This window comes from Haliaeetus leucocephalus, unplaced genomic scaffold (assembly GCF_000737465.1).
Source record: "Haliaeetus leucocephalus isolate CR32 unplaced genomic scaffold, Haliaeetus_leucocephalus-4.0 Scaffold83, whole genome shotgun sequence".
Lineage (NCBI taxonomy): Eukaryota > Metazoa > Chordata > Aves > Accipitriformes > Accipitridae > Haliaeetus > Haliaeetus leucocephalus.
The window spans coordinates 2,387,879-2,413,387 of record NW_010972519.1 but is presented as its reverse complement, the minus strand read 5'-3'; the positions used below and the strand labels follow the sequence as shown (position 1 = coordinate 2,413,387).

Below are 25,509 nucleotides of genomic sequence, written 5' to 3'. Positions count from 1 at the left end.
AATGCTTTTTTTAAAGCCATTTAGGCAAGTTGGAAAATATCAAAACCTGGCACATATGTACGTATATAAAAAAAAAAAACCTTGCCACGCCTGTGAAACATTTAATGGGGTTTCCTCTTTTAAAAGTGTTGATGCATATAGGTCTCAAAGATTTAAAGAAACCGATCGTCCTTCAATAAAGCAAATCATTGTTCGCAAAGAAGATGTTACTTCTAAACTAGAAATGAAAAAGAATGGCCCATCTGATCAAGTCAATATAAAAAAGAAAATGCAGGTATCTAATACACTTCTTTAAAATTCTTTTTCTAATTTACTATTTCCTCACTTAATTTCCCCTGTGAATGTCCAGGACATTGACGTACTGCTTAGAACTGCAAAATTAGGTTGTTAGCATAAATATCTAATAATAGGGAATGATACTGCATAATTTGAACAGCTAATGCATCTCTTAGAAGGATCATGCTATGGAGTAAGTCTGGAGAGAACAAGCCATTGTTTTGAGATGGGGATGGGGAATCTATATCTTATTACTGCCTTTGAATTAGGCAGGATTCATAACTAGATACTTTCAGTAGGCAATATTCTGATCTTTACTGGTGCCTTGTTCATCTACATTGCTGAATTTCTGGTTAACTGCTCCTTCCCCTGGTGAAGGGAAGACTAGACTGGATATGGAGTGTACAAGCGTTGAAGTTATTGACTCCCCACCATATTTAAATCACCTCTGAGGTCAAAACATGTTGTGCTGCAATATTCTTTTGCAGAAGTAACTGTAAACTGCAAGATTTTTGTAGTTTACTATCTAAATGGTCTGATTTTTCTGAAGGATAGCCCCAAAAATGCTAATCTCAAGACATTTCCATGTTTGAATATAATACTAAATCTCTCTCTTCTTGCTAATTATTTTTACTACTGGTTTACTCTAGGAGCTGAATAATGAGATCAATATGCAGCAGACAGTGATTCATCAAGCCAGTCAAGCTCTGAACTGCTGTTTTGATGAGGAACATGGAAAAGGGTCACAAGAAGAAGCAGAGGCAGAGAGACTTCTTCTCCTTGCAAGTAGGTTTTTAGACACAAGTTCAATTCTTTGTTGTGAACACTTTGGGAAGAATTGATGAATTCTGGCAATGATTTATTATGCTACCTTATAGCCACTTATTTATAGTTTTTCACCTGGAAAACGGGAGAGGACAATATCTGTTCTGTCTCAGCTTCTTCTATAGGCAAGAGGACATTTTTGGTATCTTTATTGCCCCTAATACTCCTCCTATTCTGGAAGATGATTAACATTTCTGCTGAATTTTACATACTTATGGCAAAAAAATATATAAATTGTTCAGGACTACTTGTTCCTCTATTACAACTATAACAAATTGATTTCTCTATGCAGCTGAGAAGAGAACTGCTTTATTGGAAGAACTGAATAAACTGAAGAGTGAGGGACCTCATAGTAAAAGAAATAAAGCTGCTTCTACATCTACTGAATTTGCTCCATCCAGGGGATCTGTTTCCATTTCAGAAATGCGTCTACCTTTAAAAGCAGACTTTGTGTGTGGTACGGTTCAAAAGCCAGGTAAAACTAGCCACTGAAAGCTTTATGCCTTCCCTCATCCTCCCTACGTATATTTCTGGTTCATTCTCGGTTTTTTGTCTTCTGTGTTGGTGTTTCTCAGAACTCTGGGAGCAATGAAAATTTAGCAATTACATTGAATTGATCTGCTTTTTGGCTAAGTTTTCAAAATTTTCCACAGTTGTTTTAGTTGCATCCTTTTCCGGCTTGTGAGGTTCAAGAAACTTATCAAGACTTTCCCAGCCAGTCTTAAGATCTTTGTGGTCCTCTGTAACCTGTTGGGGAGGAAGTAGAATTTTGTATCTCAGGTTGTCTTCTTTCTTGCTCCCTTGGAATTTTTTTGATGGATGCAAGTCTAGCACTAAATATCACTAAATAAATTCTGACCTCTGTGGTGTTGTGAAATGCTCATTAAGGCTTAATTTTTTACAGTCCTTCTGTTAACAGCCCAAAATACTTAACTTACAAAGACTAGTCTTCCATTATCTTGTCATGTTTAAGTCATTAAAGCATTAAAATGTGGATTTGTTTCTTCTTTTGTTCCGGAAGAATATCTGGCAATATCTCTCTGTAGGTCTAGAGACTTATCCTGGAACATAGTAAGTTTCTGTCAGGGGGTTGTTTAAAGAATCTGCAAGCCTACCTGTGCTATTTTATATAATGCTACAGAACATGATTGTAGCTAGACAGGTTCCTACTTCTTGCCTCACTAAAGCTTGAGGACAAAAGTCATTGGACAAACTATTGTTTAATATTGGTTGCAAAACCTTCTACTAACGAACTCACGTCTGTCTTGTTTTCTTGTTTAACTGTCCTATGAAATGTAAAGTGTGTTTTTTATATATTCAAATATATATTCAAAATAAATTCAAATTCAAGTCTTAAAACCAGCCTAACAATATAAATATAAATATCTGATCTAATTTATACCCCCACCCCACTCCTGACATGTTACAGTTCTTGTTGCATAAGAGAATTCATCTCTGTTTATAGGAAAGCCTCCCTAATGGTTACAAAAATATAAGTTTCATTTCTATCAGTAATTCTCAAAACCAAATTGTCTAAACAAACAGCTATGAACTATTTGTCATCAAAACTTTATTCTGGAAGTGCAGCATTTGCTATACATTGTGCACCAGAAGCTCTATTAAGTACTTTCATCTCTGAAGAGAACATCAAATATAAAGAGTACAAATTAATGCTTACTGCAGTCTTCAACAGTTGTTCTGAAAGTTGTGACTTGTCCTATACAACAGAGCATTCAAACTGTTTTGGCTTGTTTGTTTTTTGTCTGTTGGGTTTTTTTTTTTAATGCAGTATTACATTATGCAATGCTTTCTTGCTTTACTGCTCAACAATTTGGTGCACAAATCCCAAATTATCTCCTGACACTATTGAGATGTGTGCTTGTGGTAATCTTTCTTTTTTTTTTCCCCTTATGTGAAAAGTTAGGGAAATGAGTTGTCTGGATAACCAGTTCCTTCATAGGACTGAAAAAAGCATGAGAACGGGCAGTAGTGAAAGCTGCTGTCTAGTTAAGCTGGCAGGCCTAGAAAGTAACAACAGAGTATAATGTACTAAGATTAACTGATGAATCTGACAAAGTTCTTCCTCTCCCCTCTCATGTACTGGGTAGTATAGGTCTGGCCTGAGATGCCCAGGCAGCAATGCAGTTGTGAATCCTGTGGAGACAGTAGGAATAATAAATTGTTTTTAGAGTAAGTTGATAAGCAAATTTTGACTGTAACCAAGCGTTCAAGTGGGGTGAAACAGAGATGTGTTTAATGGCAATGCGGTACTTGAGGGTTTTTAGATACTTGGACACCTCTTGCTAACAAACCCATCTGATATGTATTTACAGAAGCAGCAAATTACTACTATGTAATAATACTGAGATCTGGAGCAGAAAACATGGTTGCAACTCCATTAGCAAGTACTGCCAGCTCCCTGAATGGAGACGCTCTTACTTTTACTACGACATTTATTATGTAAGTATAAAGAAACTGTTTCGGAACCAGTTTCAACTCCGATAGTGGAGCATGCATAAAAAGGTTTAAAATCTTCTTATAAGGATGGCATATTCTGCAAACAAATATGGTGAGATCTTGTGGTATCGGTATTTCCTGCTTCAAGAAATAGCTGGAATACACTTCTCTCAAAAGAGTGGTCTAGACTTATTCTACCATCCATCAGCTAATTTGTCTCTTGCTTTTTCTACTTTTGTTCTCTCCTGGAACACCTGCAATGACAGATGGATTGCTCTGCCTGAGATTATGTGTTTTTTCTCTTTTGCAGCAACTAACGTTTTATATAGCTATTTGGTTTTGGTATCTGGAAAAAAATAGTACTCTTAAAACTAAAACTTCAACTCTCATATATTAGCTAAAAAGGTCTTGCAAGTTCAAATGGATGGTTGTTAGTAAAAGTCTTCCAAAATAAATAAGCAAACTCCCTTTTTAAAGTCCAAGCCAACTGGAATTTTCGCTTAAAGCTCTTTACTCAACCCAGTCTCTGTTTCTAGAAACGTGTGCCAGGAGTGGACTGAAGGGTGCAATCTGAGAAATGGTAGATGTATTCAATCTGAGAAATTGCAGATGCATTCTATCTGCCCCTGTTCTCTCTCCCCTTTTGTTCTTTGAGTTCTTGCTTTTGCTTCTCAAAGGCATCTTGAAATAGTAATACATTCAAGTCTTAAAACCAGCAATGCTGCTTGCACTGAAGAGTACTATTGTAGAAGTGAATGGATCTCGAACAGCCATATTGGGTTGCAGGAACAAACTGTGACTTACTAATAAGAGATTAGCCATTAGTCAGCACTATGACTAAGCTTCTCTTCTGTACAACCTAGCTGCTCACTTGGACTGTTTTAAGGAGCGAAGAAGTAAAGAGTAACTTTAAAAAAACAAACACCCCCAACAACCTTTTTTGTTTCAGTCTGTGTTTAACTTATTTTTTCCCCTCTCTTCTTTTTTAGGCATGATGTGTCAAATGACTTCGAAATAAATATAGAAGTTTACAGTTTGGTATGTACTGGTTCCTGTCAAGAGGATGTGTAAGGGATAAGAATGTGTTGTACTTTCTTAATACCTTCTTGCCTTACAGGTGCAGAGAAAAGAAGTTACAAGCACTGATAAAAGGAAAAAGGCAAATAAATCTAAGGTAAATGAAACATGAAAATCAGTATGTTGTATTTCAACAGAAGGTACACTAGGAAGACTGCAGTGTTCAGGGAGAACTGACTAATAGTCTTAGAAAATCTGTTGCTTGCTTTTACTCTTCTTGTTCTTTCTTGGAACATCTGCAATGACAGATGGGTTATGGAGTCCTGCAGTTATTAGTAGATTGGACCTGCAGCACTTGGTTAAGTCTGAAATATATTGGAGAGGAAGGAGAAGTCATCTTACTAGTTCTGCCAAATGCTGTGCTTTGCAAACTTTCATTTATTAGGTGTGGTGCCTCTAATAGTGATTTAGTGCCCTTATTCTCCACTTTATTTACACTACACCAGTCAATATGCCCTATCCTGCAGTTTGATTTGGCTTAAAGGCTCTATTGGTCAACTGCAACACTTTTCTTTCTTCCCAGTGTTAAGTAAAAGCACTAGATGCTTATTTTTTAAAGAAAATGTTTTAACTCCTTGAACATAAACATTTCAGCTCGGATAGGGTGTACATTTCAAGTGTTTGTGCTTTATTAAGGCTTTGTGACCCCAGACAGGCCAGTAGCTTTCAGGAGGTGGTTAGAGGTTTTTTTGGGGTTGTGTTTTTAGTTGGGGTTTTTTTTCCGTCTTGTCATTCTAATAGCTGGGCACACAGCGTATTAATGATTTTTAGGCTTGATTTCTTCTTTGTCAAGATATCTGTCACTTAATAAAAACAAGAAACTTGAGTGTCTTTCAAAACAGTTGGAATGAGTACTAAAATCCTGTCTCTGCAAACAGAAATAGGAACTTTCTTTAATATTTACTTACATTTGGCACAGTGAAAACATGCTTCCATCTATCCCCCAATAAAACCAGTTTGAAGTCTGGGGTTTCTTTCTCTCCTGTGCTGTAGTTTAGAGGAATCTTTATTTAAAACTGAATGTTTTTGTGGCACTGTAGGTAAGTTGTTGATGTGGGATTATTGGTTTGCTGATGACATCCTGTATATGCTTTTTGACAAGCTTCTCATACTTGTCTTTCAACTTCAAGAATAGATGAGTACATAATTCCAGTTCATGTTTAATATACAGTCTCACTTAAACTTCGAGATTTTTCCACTTCAAAATATAGATAATGTACAACAGTAGCACATTGAACATCTCTGTACTTGTATTGTTAACTCTTATCTTTAATAAGCAAATGTAACTTTGAAGCCCTGTTACATGAAGGAAAACAGTCTACTAAGTTTAGCTTTTTTAAACACATGCTGTCCATCCCAAGCTAATGTATACTTAAACTTTTTTGCAGTAAATATTTCTTTAATACGTAGTATTCCTTCCACTGAAATACATCCCATCAAAAAACAAGACTTACTCATTACAAGAACTAGTATCCATTCAAAATTTATTTAGATAAGCCTTCAGTAGTTTCACTGTCTAATTTTCACGCTGACATGGACAAATTCAGTAGCAACTGCATTTATCTTCTTATATTCTTTTGTAGGTTATCACTCCAAAGAGATTATTAACATCTATTACCTCTGTAAGTATGAATGTAATGTTGTAGTAAGATCTGGTTATGACTACTTTCAAAGTCTATGTTCTCACACTGAATAAGGCTGTGCCTATAGTAGGCTCTTTGTGTTCTGTAGTTGAAACTATAAACTGTCTAGCTTTCTGCCAAACTCTTCAGCCATCAGCTCAAGAAATAGGTAACAGCTCTAAATATGTAATGCTGGCAATGTATATGCAGTTACTACACATTTATTCAGACTTTCTTTTCAAGTTGTTTTTATTTGTTTTTAAAGTACTTCAGATCTAGTTTCTTTCTAACCTAGCTTAGTATTCTGTAGAAATTGTCAGAAATTACTTTTCCACTAAGCTTTTATTTCTCTCTCTCTTTCTAGAAAAGCACCCTTCTTACTCCAGGTAAGTGAAATCTAAACATCTTATGCCAAGATGAATAATCTACACTTGCTGTCTAAGGCAGTGTATCAATAAATAATACTTGTAACAGATGATAATTTGGGAGTAATAAACACAGAATTATGTCAGTTTGCCAGCCCAGAAACTGGCCCTGTGTTTATTTCTGAGTTACCATTATGTTTAATGGAAGATCTCTTCACAAAATCAAAGTCAGTATCTCGTAAAAGATGCCTGTGGCTTACATCCTTTTCCTGAACAGGTGAACTCAAACAAATCTTAAGATTTTTAAACTGGAGTCTGATGTCAACAAAGTAATACAGAGCAAACTTGAAAATACGAACAGATTCTGCAGTATTGCTTGTGTGTGCTGTTTTTATATTTCTGGCTCTTGGGGGAGAAGAACAGTATCTCCGAGTGTTTTTCTAGCTACATAAAAATGTGTTATACGCTTGTCTGACTACAATATAAGATACTTGACCTAGCTTTAGTACAAATTGCAGCAATAAGGAGCTCATGAACTAACTCTGGAATGTCTACCATGCTGCTGCAACTAGTCAGATTCCTGTGCCTGAGCTGTAGCACTTGTTTCTATTGATAATAAGTGCAAAGAGGAATATAGGCGTGCAAATTCTGGAAGACTGCAGCATGTCACTTGGACAGGTTAAGAGATTTGAAAGTCATGTTCCTACTGCAGGGCATGTGTACTTTGTAGTGTGCCCTAGAGTGCTCTCTGTCCCCCTGAGACTTCTTAAAATGCTTTGTCTTCTCCTTTGTGAATATTTCAAAACTTCTTTCTGAAAGAAAAGAGCTATTGAGGAGGAATGGTATGCATCAACATACTGTCTGAATGTGCTGCTGGGCTGCACTGCAAAGAGTACTTCTCCTGGAGTACTGAGTAGGGCATGCACACAGTAGTACAAATAAAGCCTTTTGCGTGTTGTGTTATGACTTGACTTTAATTTCTTTCTCCACAGCCATGGCCAGTCCAGGTGGCCCTAATGCTGTACGCACTACTAATTTCATCCTTGTTGGATCCCACAAGCTATCGCTGTCTTCTGTAGGGAATGCCAAATTTGCGTTGGACAAGGTAATGGAAATTATTGGTTACTAATCCAAAGGTAATTGCATACTACTAAAGAAAAGAATATGAGTCTGGGTTTACTGTTTTCAGGAGAAATTACCATCCTAGAACTGAAACATACAGGTTTATATATATAACGTTATTTATATATATGTTAAAAGAATTTATGTATAGTTGTTACTCATATTTAATTTCGTATGTCTAAATGTAATTTGAGATACAACAAAAAAAAACTTATGTCAGATGTTCTTTTCTGTAGCTCAATGTAAGGTATACTTATGCAAAGATAATGGAGGCATTTGGTTACTGATTTGCTTTCACTCAAAAAAATATTGATGTATGCACTTGGCATCTCTGTACGTGGTCTTCATATTGTTTGTTGCTTTTACAGTCTTGCAGTTATCACTAAATAAGACACTAAGCAAGTTTTAATGATAATGAAGTATTTGAAATTTTCTGCATTTAATTGACTTAAAAATTGCTGTTTGAATATACTTAGGAGTATGAGTTTCTTTTCATATCCCAATTAAATTTGTAGAAGCAAACCATCTTAATATTTTTTGAAAGAGAGCTATTATTGAGTTTTATACCATTAGTTCCTTGTCTAAACAGAATATGTTTATTGGCTCTTACCTTTAGAAGTTAAAAAATACATTCTTACATTCATTGCAGTCTCTAACCTTGTAATATCTTATATCTAAAACCTGTTTTAATAGGTGTTTATGCCAGCAGCTACCCTAAACTAACTTAAATTAATTCAAAAGTTACTACATCTTATGGTAGTACTAAATTACAGCTTTATCTATCCAAACAGCAGCATAAGAATGAATTTTCTTCTTGGCTGATTAAGTCTTATTGTGATGATAGTAGTATTGCAATCATAGATTCTGAGAGATGAAGTCACAAGAATTGGTTGTTTGCGCATAAGATTAGAACGAAATATCACAATAATCCCAACTTGCTTTTTAGATGTTTTACTTTTTGCAGATAGAAGCAGATTCCTTTACTGAAACAGTTCTTAGAGCTTAACAGTTGAATTACACTGCTGTTACTGATTGTGTGACCTTCAGAAGTACCAAATTTGGTTCTTCAGCATAAGTGTTCCTCTTAACCAGAACTACATGTAGAAATCTTACTTTGTGTATGGCTTGGTTATTGGAAACCCCTTGCTCTTAGAATTATGGGAATCGGCTTTCACATTATATTCAGCAATTTGGGTTTGAACTTTTTTAGTTTACTCTTTAGGATAGGACAGTGGACTGGACTAGTAAGTTGTAGCACAAGCACAAGGTTCAAATAGAATTCTAGGGAAACCATCACTTGGTTATTTTCTTCCAGGTGCAAATTTTGACAGTTATGAATAAGAATTCCCCTTTTTCTCAGATAATTTAACAAAAAAATTATCACCTCTGTGAAGCTTCAGTTTTGACTTGGCCTGTGGCTGTACCAGACAGCTGCTTTTTAACTTGCTCCATGCATTTGTAATACAGAACAAACTGCTTCCAGAGTAGGGTTTTTGAGTTTCATTCCTCCCTTTTATACTGTTAAAATTCAGGGTAGAAAGGACCAAAATGTATTCGTGTATAACTGTGTCTTTTTTTTTTATAAACCTTAACTTTACATTAATTGCATAGAGCATGTTTCTTTTTTCCCTAGATAAATTTTGAAGGGGAGGAAAAAGAACTGTTGGGCTATATGTTCCCAGACAAGGTTGCTATGATGCTTTAGTTTGCAACTTCAATTAGGAAGCTGCTTCCTAGTGCATGTTGCTCATGTCCGTCTGGCCTTTTTGCAGTATTTATTTTTTTTAATTCTTCTAGCAAAATGCTTACAAAGACTTACTAACTAAACATAACATGTTAGGAGCCATTAAGACTTGCAGAATTCTACTCCTTGTCTTTTACTTATAAGAAGCATGCTGCTGGAACTCAAAGTTACTTAGGCCACCTAGGGTTTTTTCTTAACTAGCAGGTGTCTCTTCCTAGATCACTACAGAAGGGTTTTTCTTCAAAACAAATCAATGTGTCTCTTAGACTGCTAATCAGGAGATCTGAGCCAACTTCTTGATGAACTGCACAGAACATAGAATCAGCTACTCTGCTGATAGAAGACCAGAGAAAAATGACTGGCAGCCTAACTATTGGTTTAACTGAACTTGTTGCCACTGAAGAAAATTAAAATCACTCGGGAACTACATATCTTGTTTCTTATTCTATTGAGACCTTGTTCTGTCAAGACCTATCAAGACCTTTGTTTTTTAAGCGGAAAGCAATCATAGAGAACTAAAGTTTTGAAAGTACTAAACATATCAAAATGTGAAGTTCTTATTTGTACACATGTGCAGGTAAAATATTTTACTTGGTGTATACATTTTTGGGTTGGGGAATTATGTAAATTGATAATTGGTCTTTAATCTCTGAAAGTAGTTTTTAGTTAACTATTAACTCAGATCCCTCAGAAGAAAGTGTTTTAGATAACTTTGTATGTTTTCTCTCAAAATTAAGCAAAATTATCATCTTCTATTTGTAATCAAAAGTCTCCTAAGAAACCGATTTTTTGCAAATTCTTTAGAGTTATTTTGAGTATCTTTACAGATAGTCTTCTACAACAGTAAGCCAACTTCTTATGGTAGATATCTGAATGACTGCATCAGAATGCAAGTTAGCCTAGTTATGGGCTTCAGTGTTCATCTAGCTGGATGTTCAACAAATTGCTTTCTTTCTACCACCTCTACCCCACTTGCCTTTGAAGGGGATATATTGTTGTAGTATTTTCTCATTATGTGTACAGGAGGGTGTTCTGAGACCTGCTTTATTTAGTAATTAGTAATGGTGTTGTAGGCTCTGCATAACTGATATGTTCCATTTGTTATACAGCCTTTTTGCTTTATTGTCACACAGCTCTTCATTGGTACACTTCATAATCCACAAAATAGATTCTTCTCTCCTGACATAAATTAGAAAGTGTCCTGGTTTCAGCTGGGATAGAGTTAATTGTCTTCCTTAGTAGCTGGTATGGGGCTATGTTTTGAGTTCAGTATGCAAAGAATGTTGATAACACTGATGTTTTCTGTTGTTGCTAAGTAGTGTTTAGTCTTAAATCAAGATTTTTCAGCTTCTTGTGCCCAGCCAGTGAGAAAGCTGGAGGGGCACAAGGAGTTGGCACAGGACACAGCCAGGGCAGCTGACCCAAACTGGCTAATGGGTTATTCCATGCCATGGGACGTCCCATTTAGTATAGGAACTGGGAAGTGGGGGTGGGGGATTGCCGCTGGGGGACTAGCTGGGTGTCGATCGGCGGGTGGTGAGCAATTGCACTGCGCATCATTTGTACATTCCAGTCCTTTTATTATTGCTGTTGTCCTTTTGTTAGTGTTATCATTACCTTTATTAGTTTCTTCTTTTCTGTTCTATTAAACCGTTCTTATCTCAACCCACGAGTTTTACTTCTTTTCCCAATTTTCTCCCCCATCCCACTGGGTGGGGGAATCAGGGGATGTGAGTGAGCGGCTGCTTGGTGCTTAGTTGCTGGCTGGGGTTAAACCACAACAGAAAGGAATGCAAAACCCACAAACCTGAAGTGGGGAATTGGCTAAACTTCCTTGAAGCCCTCATTGAGAAATGGATTTTACTGTGATTTGGTACAATAGAAGCTAATGTTCCCTGATGTAGCATGTAGGGTTATAGTTGTCTTTGCTGATAAAAATCCAGGACTGATGCAACTTATTTCTATTATGTGGAAACATTGGACTATTTTTGCTTCTCAAATGGTCATGCAGACTCCTGCCTGGTGCTTACAATTTTGCTGTACTGTAGGGCCAAATACATGAGCAAGCCATGCATGCTGTCTTAGTTGAGTATATCTACCATGTAAAAATTATTTATCACCTGCTTGTGCACATGTGTATCGTGTCTGGGAGGAAGCTGCAGCATGCCTACAATTCAAAGGCGATTGAATTAATTTCTAACCATAACATCTATTTCAGTGTTCTGCAGGCTTCACTGAGGCCTACAGATGTACACTTTTAACTACTTGGGGTTATTCTTGTTCATCTTAACTACTAGCAAAATTTAATTCCATTTGATTGACATTGATTCCATGGCTTTAAAAGCTACTTCATTGTTGTGTACATATGCCTATTCCCTGGCAAATGGTTCTGTCTTTGTATTTGAGCAGCAACTTCAACCTTTCTGTTTTTTCTATTAAGACAAAGCAGCAATGTTTCTGATTCTTTTTTTCAAGATTCTTACAGTATTGCTTATTCAGATTAAACAACAAAATATGGTATGTAGAATGCCCTGCAGATCATTGTTTGCTTGTTGAATTAGCAATTTGTCTCTTAGCTTCCCTGTGGAAAAGAAGAAGGGATGTGATTTCTTGACAGTAGTGGTGGGAGCACTCAGTGTAATGGGGTGCTATGTGTGGAGGGATTGGGGGAAGTACAAGGCAGTCCTTGTTGCATGCTCCTCCTCAAAACTCTTGAATATCAAATAACCATTTAACCAATCTGTGGTACAGTAATTAAGCTGCCCTTTGTTTGGTTGGTTGGGTTTTTTGTTTTAGTGGTAGAAGATAGGGCTTGGAACCTCTTGTGTTAGAAATGACTTAACACACATCAATACCTTGAGTGCCAGTTGAGAAGAACTGCTTTCATTACCTTTTCCCCTTCTAGGTTTTCTTATACAAATACTTATCTGAGTAGGCACTACTACATCAGTATCTGCCAGAAATGCTTACAGCATCCAAGTGCTAATCCTGTTTAAGCCCACTTTGATATTTTCCACACAGCTTAATGTCAAACTGAGGCAGAAGCTTGCAGGGTGTGGACTGGTGCCTTGTGTTGTTTTTAACCACGCTTGGAGTGCCTGTTTTTCTAAATAGAAGCATCTTTGTGCATATGTCCTGAGCAAACTAATAAGCAAATAAATCTTGAAAAGCTTCTAAATGAACTTGAAACAAAGTGGTTATTACTGTCTTGCTTGAGACTGACTGCTTCTTTCTGGCTGAAAAATCTAAGAACAAGACAGCGCTAACATCCTGGTGCAGGTGGCTTGCTTGAACTGGTAGAGTTGAGACATGTCAAAATTAAATGACTTAATGTTTTACTTTTTGCAGGTTCCTGTTTTGTCTCCTTTGGAAGGTCATATATATCTAAAGTTAAAATGCCAAGTGGACTCCTCTGTGGAGGAGAAAGGGTTCTTGGTAAGGTATTCACTTCAAATTCCTCCTGTGGAAATTACAGGTCCTATTAAATGTAGTCACTTTTTAATTTCACATGTGTATTTGTAGTGATTGTGAAGCTTAAAACTGGCTTTTTTTTTCTCTGAGCCAGACCTCAAAAATTTCCTAGTTTATCTTTTAAACATGCTTATATTAAAGCTACTTTTCAGGATTTTATATATCTTTTTCTTCTAAACGCTGTTCACTTGTTATTCTGAGCTTCAGTTAACCTTGCTATAATCTGTGATGTGAGATGAGATTCTAATTTCCCTGCCAGAAACTTTTATAGGTCATCTTGGATTTTTTTTTTGTCTAGTAAAAACAAATTCTCCCTAGCAAAATTTTTTTTTTTTTTTTTTTTTTTCTTCCCCCACTGTGTTCACAGACTTTGGCTTACAAGGAAGTGACAGTATTTCTTGAGAAACACCTTGAGCAGTTCTCTCTCTAAAACTGGACTTAGAAAATGCAGATGGTACTTGGGCCTAATAGGTGGAGCTGTTGAGATAATGTACAGCAGATGGCAGTAAATGTGCTAGGAAAATATTTGAGCAAAACACTAACATTTGCTGTTATTTTGGTGTTTTCAGAAATCGGAATCTCTTTAGATTCTTTTCAAGCAGTTTTGTCTCCTTTCCCTTTAATAGAAGTTGAACAGATTTCATTAGGTGCAAACATTTCACATGCTTATGGTATTTGCTATCCTGTGCTTTTGTGTACTAATTTAAGAAAGTCCTTGTTTACCTCTAATATACAGTATGTAAAACCTACAGAATGGTGTACATGCATAATTAAGTTTTTTCAGAGTAAGGGTTTAGAAACTCCCTGCACCATTAAAAATTATAATCTGAACTGTGAAGAGTGAAAAACACAACATACAAAAATTAATTGGAAAAAAGTTCTGTACAAGTTCAAGGGATCAGGAATAGAAGTTGGACACTAAACTTGCCATTTCAGTGCTAAGGAAATGGGGCTTAAAACTGGCATAATCCTGCATCCAGTAAAATAACTGCTAACACAAACATTTAAAAATCAATTTCTTTTAAACTGACTGGACTCCTGAGTGTGGCCTGTAGAATACCCAAACATTTTGTAAACATGAATTATAAGCCAAAGATTACTTAAATACCTAATAATAATAAATTAGGTTATAGTAATACATGTTCTGTGAACCATTTATCCTGTATCTGCTATAAGTAACCTTTCATTATCTTAAAATAATGGGAATGCTTACCACTGTCAATATGAAAATTTGGTAGTTTGAAATAGCAGTGATAGGTGCATTTTGAGCAAAAGGCTGCAAACTTGAGAATGATGGTGTAAGCCCACTTTCTATGCTATCTGGAAAATAAATATACTGTACCAATAGAAGACTTCCCCAGTATACATTTTTCCTTCTCTGTGTTTACTCCTATGAAGGGTTGTACTTGCCGAACCATTCTGGTAGAAAAATAGTTTAGTACAGACCAAGTTCAAGATATAATGTTACCCCATTTTTAATTTTTTTATTTTTTTTTAAGACTATGTTTGAAGATGTTAGTGGATTTGGAGCATGGCACAGGCGCTGGTGTGTGCTGTCTGGAAATTGTATATCTTACTGGACATACCCAGATGATGAAAAACGAAAGGTAATGCTGTTTTAAAAAGCTCAAGTCTAAAGTTCTGTAGTACCCTACACAACTGGTGTTCATTTTTAATGATAGTAACATTTAGGCTTAAAACAGGTAAATATATTGAAAGCATGAGAATCAAGGTCATAAAGTTTCCTTGGGGAATGGAGGGGACTTGTCTTCATAAATCTGGCTTAAATCAGGGCAAACTTAGAAAATGAGCACTTCATCTAGTGGGAAAGGGGAAAAGTGGAGAAAGATCCATATTTAATTTCTCCTTTAGTCTTAAGGCTTTCCGTTGCACTTGTCATATGACTATTTAATTGAAATTCATCGGACTTGTACAGCTTAATAAGCAGACTGTATCTAGTTGCCTTAAGTTTTAGACAAAATAATAACTAACTTAATATGGTAAAGAATTGGAGTGGGCAACCCTTCTATATTGCAGAAGCATAGCTGTGATTATGAACTATCTTATTTGTGGTGATCGTTTTCTTGCAGCTCCACATTATAGCTGAAACTGGTGCTTTTTAAATGGTTTTCATGGAAACCTAAGTTATTGTCTGCTAATGAGACAAATCAGAGGTTCATCTGTCACTGAGGTGAACCTTCTTGTTTCCTTAGCCTGTTTTTGCAGTGTGTACTGACATATTTCCAGGCCCTTTTAAAGACTGCTTTCAGGAGGGTTTTTCTGACTGACTTAAGCAATTTACCATTAAACTCTTGCTTGTTTGTTGGCAGAACACTTTCTTTCCCAAACTCTGTGGCAAACTCTGGTCCTTTTGGGTCTTCTATGCCAATCCAGATGCCTGAGTTTAGTTTCTTCCCTGCTAACAGAGGAAGACCATATGCTGATAGTTGACGTTGCCAAAATATATCAATGTATTTTCTTTCCCTGCCAGGAGAGAGGGAAAAAATCTCTGCCTACTGGAATAGAAGATAGGCAAAAAATTTGAGTTAAGCAAGAAAAAGGTTCCTATTCTACTTTTGTCTGCAAGAAAGCAGCTTTGGTTTGTTTTCCAGATTCTGTTCTTGAAAATCTTCTAGGCTTGTAAGGATCACCTATATTCTTTTGATATACTATATCTACAGCAGTATTAAATTCTGTCCTTATTAAATTCCTCCACTTACCCCTACTATATCTGTTCTATCATGCAGAGATAGATGTAGCTCAGCATTGTCAGTATTGGGCAATGATTGTACATGGCTGTACATGTATCACCAACATGCAGCCTGTTTCTTAATGTTCTTTGGAATAGAACTATCCTTCTTTTTCTTGTAACTCAGGTTATTTTAACTATCTATGGAATAATATAATGAACATGCCCAATAAATAGCAAACTCTTCTCCAAGCCAAGAGCAGTTTGTGATGTTTCCCTGATGAGATATTCTGTAGGTGTGAATAATCAGAGCCAAGGTCTGTAACTAACTTTAGGCATAGAGTTAAGCCTCTGTCTACAGTCAGCAGAAAGAGGTAACTGCCTTGAATTTGAAATGCTTTTTGAAGGGGTCTAGCTATTGACTACAGAGGGAGCTAAAGCTGCTGGACTTGCCACTTAGGTGCCTTAGTTGTATGTTTGAAGATGAATCCATATGCTTATAGGCTTTGACAAGAATGATGCAAGCATCCCTAAAGTGCTTGTTTTCTGTAGGCTTTGACAGGGTTTACACTACCAGTTTGGATTTTATTATGAAGTTCTCCTGAATTTGAGAGTTAAAGCTTTTTATTTTTTTTTACGGAATAAAGAAAAGGGAGGCTATATCTTTCTAGAGCCTAAGCTTTTGGTAAGGGATGGATTTGTTAGCTGTATTGTATGTGACTCAGGTGGGCGTGTTCTGTTGTCTATACTGTCTTGCTTCAGCTATCACTTGCAAATGCAAGAAGTGGAATCCCTCTTTTGAAATGGAGTAATTGATTTGGAGGGGGTGTCACTCAATATGGCAAAAATTGTCAAAGCATATGTTGTTCAGGATTACTCTTGATTGCAGTGTTCTTGACTGATGAACTAACTTCACTTTCAGCATCCTTTGGGCCGGATAAACTTGGCTAACTGCACTAATCATCAGATCGAACCTGCCAACAGGGAGTTCTGTGCCCGTCCCAACACTTTTGAACTAATAACTGTCCGACCTCAGAGGGAGGATGACAGAGAGACTCTTGTCAGCCAATGCAGAGACACACTTTGTGTTACAAAGTGAGTGGATAAAATCACGAAGGTTGTGGGATGTGTGGGAGGGGTGTTTTGCCTCAAGTGACAGTTTTAATGACATAGGAGCTTTACAACATTGACTTGCCAATGCAAAGCTCATTTAAATGCTAAGACTTTGGGATGACACTTGAACTGTTTGGTTCACTTTTAGTTCTGTTTTGTCTTGCTGTCCCATTTCAGACTTTTGAGGACAAAGAACTCAACTTCTTCAGAAGTGGAAATGCCAGGTAGCTTGGTAGCAGGATTGTGGAATATTTGGCTTCATTTTTTCCCTTGCTATTTGGGCTTCGATGGATGATCAGCTCAACATTTTTCAGAATAAGTAGAGGTGGAGAAAGATGCATCTAATCCATTGGATTCTTTCCCTTTTAGGAACTGGCTGTCTGCTGATACTAAAGAAGAGCGTAACCTTTGGATGCAAAAGCTCAACCAAGTCCTTGTTGACCTTCGCATGTGGCAGCCTGATGCCTGCTACAAACCTATTGGAAAGCTTTAAACTCAGGAAGGAAAATATGAAGAAAATATGTATGCAAAAACCCACATGAACTACACAAAAAAAGAACTTAAATGAAAATGTGGGAAGTCCTCTGGGTCACTTATGCTTTAAATTTGAGAGAGTATTTAACATTATACAGGACTATGTTATGCAGTATTTTTATTTCACTTTAAGAATTTTAAAACTTTTACTTCCTAGCTTTTAAGTATGGTAGGAAGCAATTAGCTGTTTCTAAATGTGCTAAATATTTATGTAACTCCTTTTTTGGAAGTCTTTTTTAGCTAAGTACATTCTCTTCTTCAAACAACTAAATTATTGCAGGAAATCACACTTCAGGGCAGGAAGGGGGGGCAAGCTAGTGAAAAAACAAGCTTACTAGATAACTCAGCTCCCTGAAAAAATCAATAGCTCAGAGTTCTCTAACAAGGATGGAGCTGAAGCACAAGACTTAATATTGGAGCATTTGTCAGTTTTTTTGTAACGATCAGGCACAGAAGTTACTAGTAAATTTTATTCTACAACATGCAGTATAGGTATTTCTTGCTTGCACAGTGTCCTTGTCAGAACAAACATGCACAATATATTCATACTTCTGCAATTTCTTATACGAACTTCTATAGATAAGTGCATGGCATGTATACTATATGGTTTACAGGTGTGGAATTATGTGTGCAGTATATTGCACTTTGATAGAAATGAAAGGTCTTGAATATTTTTGTTAGGACTGATATAAAACAAAAAACCAACCAAACAAGTTAGGTTTAGGGTTGTATATGTCAGTATTTCCTGGGACTCATGGTTTGTACAAGCTACAATTCTCCATTTGAGAACCAGGAATAGGTTATAAAAGTGCTTGCCTTTTTTTTTTTTTTTATATATATATATAAAACACTACAAAGCTGCTGTGTACCAACTAATACTCTGCTGGCCTAAAGTATGGGTCTTCCTCCCCCTCATAGACATGTCCATAAATGCAAATAAAACCAGTACTTCAGAACCATCATTAAAATGGCAAAACTTCTCAGTTGAAACTTGCAATTTTCACAGCTTTTTGCTGGGCTTAGTGAAATACTATCTCATTACTTCACTATTGCAAATACAATAGTGGAATATTTAAAATTGCTATTGCTGTTATATATTCATACTTGAAACACTAAATTCTGTTAGCTTATACTATTTTCATCCTGCCACTTTTGTACTTGCTTTTAAATCTAGTTTTCTTTTTCTGATGTCTTTAAATGTTTCCAAACTATGTATTGAGATTTATTTTATTCATTTAAAATAAAGAATAAGACACTTTCTGCTTCTTTCATAATGTCATCTATGTGTTTGAGATACTAGTTTGTAGGCTAGAAGAAGAAAAGCTGGACTCCACACAATGTTTAAGAAAGGATTCCATTCAGTATGTGTATCCCAAAATACCACTTGATTTGGGAAGATAATGTGATGCCTCAGGGGTAGCTAGCACCAAACTTTGTAGTGGGAAGCTAGATTGTCCATGGGCAGTTTCCATGAATTGCTTCGTTCATATATGAATGTAGAAGCTGCTAGAGACCAGCAGTTTGTCAAGTATGGAGAGGTGAGATGGTTCCTTTTCTCTTGTGAAAGAGACATGGCAGCAGAGTAGCAATAGACCATGGACAGTGGAACAGCAAATTTCATCTGTGAATACACAGTAGGCTGTCTACTTAAAACTTTGAAGTGGATGTTAATAAAAAAATCATTAAATATAAAATTATGAAATTAATCCATAGAAAGATCTTAAGAATGGAACTGGATATATCTAAGGGAATGACACATTTTTATTTAGTTTAATTAGGCTATTATCCATTGTAGAAACTAATCTGTGTGTGTTCATTGCCCAAGATGAAAAATTATCCTCATCAAGGAAAGGTATAATGTGTAATGGGTGATGTAAGTTAGAAAAGCTGACCTGGATGGTGAGTTCTAGACACAAGCTGTCAGTGGCAATGACACATGCTACTGTAGCCAGCAGAAGTGTGTGACGCCAGCTGAGCAGCAAGCCTGCATTTACAGCTTTACTGACTTGCACTGCTGTGTACCTCCTCCCCTCCTGCATGCCCCTGCTCTTTTAAGGGTGAGCTGTGGAAAATTTTTCAAAAATGTTGGCAAACATTTTTTTCCATATTTGTTGGAGATACTTTTTGAAGAGGCCAGATGGTGTGAATTCAATAGCTTCAGGTAGCTATAGATGTTCTATACCTCAAAAATAGTTCCTACTGTCTGATTTCAAACAAAGCTTTTAAGTTTTGTAAAAATCATTTATGAACAGAATAACCTCAAAAAAACCCCTTCCTATTTGCAGTGCATTGGAACTAGCCAGTGACATAATTCTTCCTCTATTCAGGTGCTCTGACTCTCCCCCCAAAAAGACCTTGATATAGACCATTTCTTCTAGAAATCTGTACTGCTATAAAGTTTGAATTTCATGAAGCTACCTAGCTTTCTGACAGAAACTTCTTTTTTTTCCTGCTTATTTCTCTGTTCCCCATGCATTTGTCACATTCAACCAACCTAGGCACCAGGAGATAGTCAAACTAATGGAATAGACTAGGATTCATAGTTTGTTACTGCTTTAGAATAAATAAGCTTTTACAGAAGCATTTCTTTAAATATAGGACATTTATTTTTAGAGTGGTACTGGTAAGCGATGGATGGTTGGGGGTGCAGATCTTCAGCTGTTTTTTGCATTCTTTGAAATAATGGAGAGACACAGTGGTTGTAAAAGCTGACGGCTTAAAAGGCCTGAAATTCATCCTTATTTGCAAATGGTTACTACATTACTTACAAATCAAATTTCTGCATCCAGCCTAATTCTGAACTGCAGAGCTCACCTCTGAGGCATGAGGACATAGGGTTTGGTTAGTGCCTCTTCAGCCAGTCATGAAGTCCCTCAGAGACCCCGTATCATGTATGGAACAATTATACTGGGCAAATCACAGAGCTTTGCTTTGGGATTCAGCTGTGTGGGTTTCAGGTTGTCTTTGAGAAGATGCTGTTCTAATTTTATAAGAAAGCTTTTTTTTTTTCCATTGTTCAGAAATTCAAGATGTTCACTAATAAGAAACTATAAATGGAAAATGCTTTGCTCTGGGCAATGAAGCTTATTTTAGCTGAGGAAATTTCAGTTTTAGTAGCTTGTAAAACTCCTAATTGGTGTTATTAAATCCCAACCTCAAATGAAATACAATCATTTGCAATGAAATTGCCTGAAAATTTGGCTTCTAAGCACATACTGTTCCCTTCCCCCTTTTAATTGCTACATTTCTGTATTTTGGTGTAGAGGAAATTATCTGATATTCTGTAATTATTGTCTGTGCTGAACTTGGTCTATAGTAAAACCATGTGCATGCACTTGTTTCTGTCCTTGTGCTGTTTTTAATGAAAGATAGGAAGCCTGGAGAGGTAATAAAAAAATAGGTTGAAGGTGTTCTACCTGGCCAGTGTGCATCAAATGTTATGCTGTTTGGTGGAGAGAATGTGTACAGGAAGCAGGTAGATTTCCTTTTCCTTCCAATGCTAAATAGTCTTCCTCAAGCATGCCTCTGTGGAGTTGAAACTATTTCTTGGGAGACTGGATATTTTGGTAACATCTAAACGCCTTGAATGAATTGGGGCCGTATTAGTAAGTATCATTCAATTAAGAAATGTATTCCCTTTTGGTTTCCTAAAGTAGGTGACTTGAATATTTACTTAAATGCTAGCAGTAGTCCCAAATGAATTTCTATCTTAATAAAAGATGCAGTATCAACTGTACTCTAAAAAAAAAGGAAGAGGATCTAGGATAGCAATAATACGGGCTTCAATCAAAATAGCACTAGCCAAGTCATCTTCTGCCTATTCAAAATACTGAGCAGATGCATCTCCTACAGCTGTGGCCAGTGTGCTAAGGTCAATATGCAGCCAGGCCATCTCCTTTAGTTTGGACTTCAGCCTAAGAGCTGGCTCATGTGTGATGCAGCCTTAGGCAAGGGATGTGTTCAGAACAAAGAGCAGATTTTGTTGGATTTTAGTCACGGCATGTTAACACTTCCTATTTACCAGATTTTTTTTCCCACCTGTAATTAATGCCATTTTATGCTATCTGATCCCTTCATCACCAGTAAGGCTGTGAGTAGGGTAGAGCTGTCTTGTAATTTTTTAATATTTATTTATTTATTTGCTAAGAGCATTGGATAAGCTAGTGAAAAACTACTAGTAATTCTCAACCTTCAAGTCTGCGTATGAAGTAGAACAGGTAAGGGCTGACCAATATCTTCAGCGATTCCCTGGGTCATGCCTGTAAAAGATACAGGACCGGCTATGTCATATTTGTTAGGAAGCAAGAGAGCAAATATGTACTAAAGGTTGAAAAAGCAACCTGTTTTAAATACATGAAGGGTTTTCAAGCTAATACCTTGTTGGGGGGGGCAGGGAGAGAACCTGTGCTCAGTCAGCCTGCACTAATGCTGCCAGGCAAATCAAAATCCTAGTGCCTTGTTATTCCTGGCACATTTTAATAAGCAAATAGCAGCTAAATAATGTATTGACAGTCAGGGTAATTACATACACACAATTTATAAAAAAAAAATTAGTGTGGTTGGGCCCCCCCCCCCCCCCCCCATTTTGCGGATCAGATTAACTGTTGAAACACTACAAATGGAAAGCCCAGAAATAATGTTCTGCAGGGGAAAAAAAATAAAATAGAGGTAGGGCTAGGAGTTTGCTATATATAGAAAAAAATTAACAGATTTGCAAACCAGTACAATAAATAGTCTAGCTGGCAGGTATCCTTTGATTTTTATTTTTGTTGCTCCACAGAAAAAGCATAGCCTACTAGTGCAGGTGAGATACAAACCGAAAAGAATGCTGTTGTGTTATGTCTGCTGCTACTGGCTCCGATAACTTGGCCTCCCCCTTTTTTTGTGTGTGTTGTTAATCATCTTGTCTCATGGAATGCACTGGGAAGCATCACTGTAAACCGTGTCAGAGCTCTGGTAGTTTGGAAGTCAGTGTCCACCTTGATCTTTGAATATAGCTTCAATCTGGTCGTTGAATGGATTCTCCCTTCCAAGCACTTGAGGCCATTCATGTAGCACCTTCTGCCAGGTAATTCTTGTTCCAAGGGCTGCAGCAATCTGCAAACAGCACAAATACTATCAAATTCTTGTGCATTTATAATGTAGTTGTTTCATGCCAGCATTTAGGAGACCCTACCATAAAGAAGACTCCCCTGTACAGCCATGTGATGAACTGTAACCTCTAACCAAAGAAAATAACCCACTCCAGCTGCCTGAACGGGGGAAAATCCTTCTGAACAGTAAAAATAATGCAAGGACTGTATATCTGCACCTCCCTGACCAGCCATTTGGTCTAATGATACTTTCCAACCACTTCCTCATGCCTATGATGTCTGGTCTATAAACTTCTACTCAAAAGCCCTAGAGTCTGATTTTTTTTTTTCCCCCCTCAAAACATCTTGAAAGTATTTCAAAAGCACTGCTTAGATATAATGCATAAAACTCTTGCAAGTCTGAAGGAATTCATGCTCCTAAATGCCTCTGACACTTCTAATAAATATTCTCTCTGCTATCCTGTAAGGAAATCATGGGTGTTGAGAAAAAGAAGCCCAATTATATTTAGGTTCAAAACTACCCAGTTCTGATGCTCTAAGTTTGTGCCTGCTGCTGGTTGTCTTCAGAGTTTTTTTCCATGAGACCTGTAGAAGTGGTAAAATAGCTTTTCTCCTTGATATTAGAACTGCTCCAGCTTTCATAGAGGTTTTTGCCCTAGAAGTTATGCACCAAAGAGTAACTGTATCTGCTGTATGGCCAGGGTGAAAAACACCAAGTGTAGCAGGAAGGGGAAGAGAGAACAGCCTGATTCTCTTATAACCAAGTTTTCTCACCCTGCTAACGTGTTTTTGTTTTAACTTCTGACCTACAATTATATTTTGCGTATATGGTAACTTCACTTTCAACCCTAAAACTCACTCTGACGTTGATTGTGATTATGAGGTTTAAATAGAGCTAACAAAGCCTTTTTTTTTTTTAAGGGCCAAGATGGGTTTATGGAATCAAACTATTTGAACACTGTCATTTTGGGCTTTGGGAACAGGCTGGAGCCTTTGGGGAACTTTTAATGCACTTCTTTTTAAACGCTGTGCTTTTGAAAGAAGCTGTAATGAGGGGCCAGGACACAAAAACTTTCTTTTTTTCAGAGCTCATGTACAAAGAGACACATTTGTGGAGTGGAAGCTCTTAGACTCTGGTCACTCAAGGTCTCTTTAAGCTAATGGAGGAATTGGGGCAGGGAGGAGGGATAGGGAAGATGATTGTGCAATAGGGTGTTTTCTCCTGGTCGAAATTTCTAATGTGACCAAATGTGGTTATTCTGAGATACCCTATGGCTGCCAGAGGGCTGCGACCTGTCTCTGTCAGAGTGGTCCATTCTGGCATGGTAGTCTCCAAAACTCCTTCACAAGTCCCTAACCCTTCCGTATGTTTTTTTAGCAGAGTGGGTGGGTGGGTTGGTTGGTTTAAAAAAACCTCTACTATCTTGGCATGGTGCACCCACTGCAAAAGTATCACTGGAGGTATGTTCTACAGTGTTCAGGCTACTGTTGACTGGCAATTTAAGGCATATGTGCTTAGACTGCCCTAAATTATGTAGGTCCTGCTCAGACATCATTTCATGTGGCCCTGATTTCAATAATTTACTCTGGATGAGTAGTGCAGCACAGAGAAGGGTTCATGATTCTAGAAATCACTTTTCTCATAGGTCTCCTTTAAATTCCAAAGCTCTTGTGCTTTGAAACCTGCTACAATTTGTATGTTTTTTGCAATTAATTTTTTGTGAAGACGACAACTCCTAAGAAATTTTTTTTTTTTAAAGGAAATATTACCCATTCCTCATAGAGCTCTGGGTGACTGCAACTGGGAGGTGGCTGTGTTACTTCAGCAGCTTCTGGCTATCTGTTTTCTCCTTCTGCACCAAACTGGCGATGGGCATGCTTCTCAGCAAAGTGTAAATACCCAACTTATCTGATATGCATCACTTCAGGGTTTTCTCTTTTTTTCTGGCTGGAACGTGTTTTGCTATGACTTAAGGAAAAGAACAGGAGAAGCTAATCACACTCAAGCTGTGCTTTCCTGCCTGTACATAATCATTAAGAATCTTCCAAGCGTATCAGGTTCCAGTTTGTGATGCTCAGGGCTTTCGCATTCTCCCTGGTAACTTCATAAAAGCAAGAAATTAAGCTGTTTATGCAGGATCCTGTTGAAAAGCATGGCCCTGTCATCCAAACAAAGTGATCAGCTGTTCTAGAGAGAAGTGATGTCCTTGAAGCCACCTGGCATTCACAAGAATTTGCAGTGAAATTTTGTAGTAAGGAAGAGATGCTGAAGAAAATCCCCGGGCTCCCTCTACAGTCAATTGGAAGAGAAAGTCAGATTTCTTCCAAGGATAACCGAGTTGGACTTCAGGGAATGGCGTCTCAAAGACAGCTCTAGAGGGAACTTAGCAGGACTGAGTGATACGCTTTGCTTTTAGGTGTCAAAAGTAAATGGAGTGAATTTCCTCCACCTACGGCCTGAGCTAGGTGTGTTGGGAAAAAAACCTCATGGAGCCCAGTTTTAGCTTTGAAACTTAAGAGGAATGCAGTTATGCCAAGAATGACTGTTTTGTTTGTAGCCTTCTGTTTTGCAACTTAATAAAAACATGCAGGAAACCCCCTTCCCCGCCAAGAAATTTGCAGTAAGGGAATGTGGTTCTGGGCCTGGCTAAACAAATGAGCACTCCCTTCTTTCAAGGATTTTTTAAATATAAAATACTGCCTGGAGCAGGGACTATGGGGGCTAGTTTTTCCTGCCTGAGTGTGCTAACCTAGCCTTCTTCCAATGCACAAAAAACCAGAATAGCTGCTAATGGGATGGGGGAGTGTTGCCTTTTTCTTATTTCCTTTTCCTTCTCCTTGCAATGATAAGTAAGCAAGCATCAGTTAGGAAGGTTTAATTCCCTCCCACATCTCTCCTGCATGGCTGGGCTGCTGGACTACTGCATATACATGCTGACACCTGCTTCTGCCATTATACCAGCAGATTATTTTTTTTTTATTAAAGAGACAGCAGGTAAACAGCAGGTGAATTCCAGGGGCTGACATTAGACACCGGCTTATCCTGCCCACTGCTGTATCATAATGACTAGGGATCATGGCACACTTCCAGCTCACTATTGGCAGAGAGGAGCACTGCAGT

General features: G+C 37.3%; 2 protein-coding genes across 2 annotated transcripts in view; one reads left to right on the top strand and one right to left on the bottom strand.

Annotated features, from left to right (window-relative positions):
- Window positions 1-17,307, top strand: part of ANLN (anillin, actin binding protein) — a 29,888-nt gene extending 12,581 nt beyond the window's left edge. The window contains exons 12-24 of the mRNA XM_010582600.1: window positions 127-274; window positions 927-1,062; window positions 1,394-1,576; window positions 3,435-3,561; window positions 4,548-4,596; window positions 4,676-4,732; window positions 6,219-6,257; window positions 6,622-6,643; window positions 7,615-7,727; window positions 12,837-12,923; window positions 14,459-14,566; window positions 16,571-16,743; window positions 17,131-17,307. Coding sequence (XP_010580902.1) covers window positions 127-274; window positions 927-1,062; window positions 1,394-1,576; window positions 3,435-3,561; window positions 4,548-4,596; window positions 4,676-4,732; window positions 6,219-6,257; window positions 6,622-6,643; window positions 7,615-7,727; window positions 12,837-12,923; window positions 14,459-14,566; window positions 16,571-16,743; window positions 17,131-17,254 — 1,366 coding nt within the window. The 3' untranslated portion in view covers window positions 17,255-17,307. The remainder of the gene's footprint in view (window positions 1-126; window positions 275-926; window positions 1,063-1,393; window positions 1,577-3,434; window positions 3,562-4,547; window positions 4,597-4,675; window positions 4,733-6,218; window positions 6,258-6,621; window positions 6,644-7,614; window positions 7,728-12,836; window positions 12,924-14,458; window positions 14,567-16,570; window positions 16,744-17,130) is intronic.
- Window positions 17,308-22,220: 4,913 nt separating this feature from the next.
- The window catches only part of AOAH (acyloxyacyl hydrolase (neutrophil)), an 80,767-nt gene continuing 77,478 nt past the window's right edge, over window positions 22,221-25,509 (bottom strand). Inside the window, exon 22 of the mRNA XM_010582585.1 lies at window positions 22,221-22,392. Coding sequence (XP_010580887.1) covers window positions 22,264-22,392 — 129 coding nt within the window. The 3' untranslated portion in view covers window positions 22,221-22,263. The remainder of the gene's footprint in view (window positions 22,393-25,509) is intronic.